The 4,906-nt window shown below is 46.8% G+C and overlaps 1 protein-coding gene across 1 annotated transcript; it reads left to right on the forward strand.

The window, feature by feature from the left end:
- Window positions 1-753: 753 nt before the first annotated feature.
- Window positions 754-4,041, forward strand: LOC123441182 (pentatricopeptide repeat-containing protein At2g30100, chloroplastic). Its single transcript, XM_045117688.1, has 2 exons — window positions 754-1,472; window positions 2,778-4,041. The coding sequence occupies exons 1-2, from the start codon at window positions 834-836 to the stop codon at window positions 3,549-3,551; spliced, it is 1,413 nt and encodes a 470-aa protein (XP_044973623.1). The 5' UTR covers window positions 754-833; the 3' UTR covers window positions 3,552-4,041.
- The last annotated feature ends 865 nt before the right edge of the window (window positions 4,042-4,906 follow it).

A 4,906-nucleotide genomic window follows, 5' to 3' on the forward strand; every position in this document is an offset into this window, starting at 1 on the left:
GAACCATAAAAAATTATAGATACGTTGGAGACGTATCAGTCGCCGTCGGCGGTTGCATGCGTTCTTTCTCTGGCTTGCCGGTGGCACGGAATACTCGAAACGACGCTGGTCCATTGACACCAGCCGGTGACGAAGAACATGGATTGAAATCATAAATAATAAAGACTACACCTTTGTTTGAAGAAGAACTAGAGCTATCCCCTCCCACGCTCTACAATCTATTTAAAAAATAATATTTCTTACACCAACAGGTAACACTCACGTAAAATGCTCACGTTTCACGCTTAGTACGTTGTTGTATACGCAAAGCGTATGTGTGACCATATGCCAAGACCGGTGCAACAAGTTTGAGGACCATATTGACACCGTATTAGCAAGTATTGGAACCATATTGATACACTTCCTGAGTTCGAGGACCATTTTAGACCTAGCGAGCAAGTTCACGAGGTATTTATTCTTTAAAAAAAAATTAGCTGAATACCAGCCTGCAAAAAACAGTATTTTTCTGACGCGGCGTTTATATGGCGCGGTTGTTGAAGTTTTTATAGAAGCTCAGTAATTGTGCTCTCAAAATTTTGAAAAATGGAAGGTTAAAAGAGCACTGCTACGAAAAGATCAGCCAAACCGGTGGTGGTGATTCCGGCAGCCGTTTCCGCCTCCCCATCTCCATCACGCGACGCCGCTGGTCATCCATCGACTGCCCCACGCATTCATTCATTCCCAGTTACCATCAACATCCCCTCTCTCGGTTCAACCACGTCTCCCCTCCTCCTCCTCTCCTCTCCTCTCCTCTCCCGAGCCCCCGCTCCATGCCCTCCCGCCCCTAACCACCCATGGCCCTCTCCTCGCGCGCCGCCGCTTTCCCCCACGTCTCCCTCCCCTCGCCCCGCCCTCGGCCCGCCGCCGTCTCCCTCCGCCCCCCGCCTCCCCCGCGCTCGGTGCGGCTCGACCATGTCATCCCCGCCGACCTCGGCCTCGCCGGCGGCGGCGGGCTCCTGGCCGCCGCCATCGAGCACCTCGAGCGCGAGCCCGCCGCCGCGGCCGACGACAAGGCCCCGCTCGCCGACCTCTCCCCGAGAGAGCTCCAGCTCGTGCTCGTCTACTTCGCGCAGGAGGGCCGGGACGCCTACTGCGCGCTCGAGGTCTTCGACTGGCTGCGCCGCGCCGACCGCGTCGACGGCGAGACCATGGAGCTCATGACGGCCATCGCCTGCGGCTGGATCGAGCGCCTCGTCGGGGCGGGGGGCGACGTCTCCGACGTCTCCGCGCTCCTGGGCGAGATGGACTGCGTCGGCCTCCGCCCCGGGTTTAGCCTCGTCGAGAAGGCCGTCGCGCTCTACTGGGACCGCAGCGAGAGGGCGCGCGCTGTTGAGTTCGTCAGGGACGTGCTCAGGAGGGGGAGCGTGGCCGCGGGAGGGGAGTACGACGGCGAGCGTGGAGGCCCCGTCGGCTACCTCGCCTGGAAGATTATGGTAATTGGCTTCATCTGTTCCCCTGCAATTTTACCCATGTCCTGTGCTTGCTTGTACCTATCATTTTTTTAGCTAGCTTGTACCTATCGTTTATACCCAATTGATTGTTGAGTCCTCTTAATTGTTTATATCTTTGCTAAAAAATTCTTCATATCCTGACTACTATTGGAAATAGTTTTTTTTAACTGGCACCGCAAGGGAGAGTCTCCCCACCCAAACATCTCATTTATAAAAAGAAGAGATAATTGATCCAGTTTATAAGGGAAACCGGATCGAAAACATACGGTTGGAAATGATGGTTTCATGATTATCGGAACTGCCTGTTGAAAACCAATCTTCAGTTCTGGATTTTGACATGATCTGGAACCTTTTTTTTTTATGTTTCTAGTTTCACTTGTTCTATGTGTGATGATACCTTTCGTGTTGGATAGGTTGTTAGGATGACAGCTGTCTTTTCTTCATCAGTTGTGACACACATGTCTATTACTTTAAGATGATCATCATTGATTATTCTTGTAGATTTATTCATCTCGTGTCATGTTCTTATTGTATCTTATTAGGATAACAATTCTTTGATTATTGCATTGTAAACATATGGTTCAGTCAATAAAGTAAGGTCTGACTCCCATGCTGATCACATGTTTGCGTATGAAGTTGTTATTTTATTTCCCGCTTTATATTCTATCATTAAACTTATTATCATTATTGTTAGCACTGAAAATTTCAGTTGCAAATCATCACCAAAACTGTAAGAGATCAACTATTATCATATGAAGAAGCACCAGAGCTTGTTGCTCCAAAATATTCACTAAGGATAGTCATGTCATTTATTTTTCTGAACTTGCCATTTTTTTAATGTTTTATGGTCCTTATCCTAAACCTATGTGCTTCTGTTAGCAACATACAGTACGTTACAAGCCAAAAACCATCATAAACATTTTGATACTGAAGTAGTAGACAGTTAGCATATTTTTTTTATGTTTTGACTTTTATCTTAGTATGATGAGTCTCTAGTATTTCAGAATTAGTAAGTACGTTTTGGTTTGGACAGCTTTGAACTATGTTACTGGTGCACATGAATCAAACTGGATTGATGCGGTGATTTCTACTAGAAGTCTTAAGGATCATTTTTACCAAATTACCGCTCCTCCATTTCTTCTCTCTGGACAACTGTATGATAGCTTAAACACTCAACATATCCTAGCTGCTTATAAACACCATTCCATGCTCTTTCTGTCTCGGATACCATTCTCATATATCTTGGCTCCAGTTTTTAACTGTTCTGTGTTACTTTTGTTCTGATAGATGGACGGGGACTACAGGGATGCTGTTAATTTGGTCATTGAATTCAAAGAGAGTGGACTGAAACCTGAAGTCTATAGTTATCTTATTGGGTTGACTGCCTTGGTTAAGGAGCAAAAGGAATTCTCAAAGGCATTGCGTAAATTGAATCTGTCGGTGAAGGATGGCTCAATTGCCAAACTGGATGCCGAGAGCATGCGCAACATTGAGAAGTATCAATCCAAATTATTAGGGGATGGTGTTCTTTTATCAAATTGGGCAGTTCAGGAAGGCAGCAGTGAGGTTCTAGGACTTGTGCACGAGAGGCTCCTTTCACTGTACACTTGCGCAGGTTGTGGCTTAGAAGCTGAGCACCAACTTTGGGAATTGAAGCTTGTTGGTAGGGAACCTGATACACAGCTCTATGATGTTGTCTTGGCCATTTGTGCTTCTCAAGGGGAAACTGCTGCTGTTAGACGATTGCTTGCAGGAGTCGAGTCAACCAGTGCAGGAAGAAGGAAGAAGTCTATGTCATGGCTGCTGCGAGGCTACCTTAAAGGTGGTTTCTATCTGGATGCCTCTGCAACACTAATGTGGATGCTCGATATGGGCTTATGTCCTGATTACCTGGACAGAGCTGCTGTACTCGCTGCACTGCAGAGAAAAATACAGGAACCCGGCAACCTAGAATCATACATGAAACTCTGCAAACGCCTATCTGAGACAGATCTGATCGCACCGTGCGTCGTGTATCTGTATGTACGCAAATTCAAGCTGTGGATGATGCGCATGCTGTGAGGGTTTCGACAAAGCCTTGAATCATCTATGGGTGCTTCTGATGCATTCATAGCTTCGACTCGATGAAGTAGGTGTAGAATGCCCCGACTACGGTGAACCAACTGATGCACAATCTTGGTTCCTTGTATATTTTTGACCGGAAAGGAGCTCCCCATGAGCGTTCACCCCCATCAGAGCTGCTGTCTTATTGTCTGAGCAGACTACATGAGTGTAAATTTGCAGTGTACCATCTCCAGTTGTGTGGAATGGAGGGCTCTAGCTGCTGTAGGGGAGCATATATACCTCTTACGAAACACTTAACATGTATAGTTGAAAAAAAGAAACTTGTAAAGTTGTGATATACGTCGGCTGTCTTTGTAATCTTGTACGAGTATGTATGTATGTAGCCCTTTTTTATTTTTCTTGATCGTGCTGTACCATCCTTCTGAACATGAAATGGACTACCTCTTTTATGGCCTATAAACAGTTGCTGGAAGCTATTTGGGATGAAGAACAAATCTCTGTTGCCTTTTCAAAGGTTCACCAGGGTAGGAATCTGACTGGCGCATGGGAAGAATCTTAAGAAATTTGGCGGCATTTACTGAAAACTCAAGTACACAGCGAACTTCAAATGTAAGTTCAATCTACAGACGCGAGCCTTTTTTTTTGGGGGGGGGGGGGGGGGGGGGGGGGAGGGCGGCCACCATCCAAGAGCTCGTGTTCTGATGCACAGTATGAAGAGAGTTCAAATCCTCCTAGAGTCCGGGCAGGCGATTTGTATTTGTCGCCCATAGTGTCGAATACTGCACACATAAGCCCACACGTCCCACTCCAGTTTTTCAGACGGGTTTTCAGTTTTTTCCACCATTTCTCTGCTTCTTTCCTTTTTTTGTTTTTTCTTTTGTTACAAGTTTATTTTAGACTTTGAAAATTATTTTTGTAGTATATGAATATATATTCATACAAGTACGGACACTTTCTTTCAAAATCTAACAGGTCTTTTTCTTCTAAAATACATGACGTTTTAGTACATGCATTGTCGTGGTGTAAATTATGACAATACATACGCGAGTGAGAATGTAGGAGCCTAGAGGCTATGGAACCAGGCGGAGGACGCCCCACGTGCGAGTCGGCGCTCACCTCGCCTGACGCCAGCGAACGAGCCTGGCAGGGGCTGAAGACGCGAACAGGTGGGTTTGACCTCTCCATCGCGTGCGAGAGGGCGCATGCGGGTGCCATCCAAAAGACCACATGAGAATGATCCCGAATGCACCCACGATCCAGCCGTCTTGGACCCTTGAGGCAAGTCATCAGGGCGCACGTCGATCGGATAGATCGGACAACACAAAGAGCCTCAAGGAGAGCATGCGGCACAC

Source organism: Hordeum vulgare, chromosome 1H (genome assembly GCF_904849725.1).
Source record: "Hordeum vulgare subsp. vulgare chromosome 1H, MorexV3_pseudomolecules_assembly, whole genome shotgun sequence".
In the NCBI taxonomy this organism is placed as follows: domain Eukaryota; kingdom Viridiplantae; phylum Streptophyta; class Magnoliopsida; order Poales; family Poaceae; genus Hordeum; species Hordeum vulgare.

Coding starts and splice junctions, on each gene's coding strand:
- LOC123441182 (XM_045117688.1), top strand. CDS start 834: ATGGCCCTCTCCTCGCGCGCCGCCGCTTTCCCCCACGTCTCCCTCCCC. Junction 1,473..2,777: donor ACCTCGCCTGGAAGATTATG/GTAATTGGCTTC, acceptor TTGTTCTGATAG/ATGGACGGGGACTACAGGGA.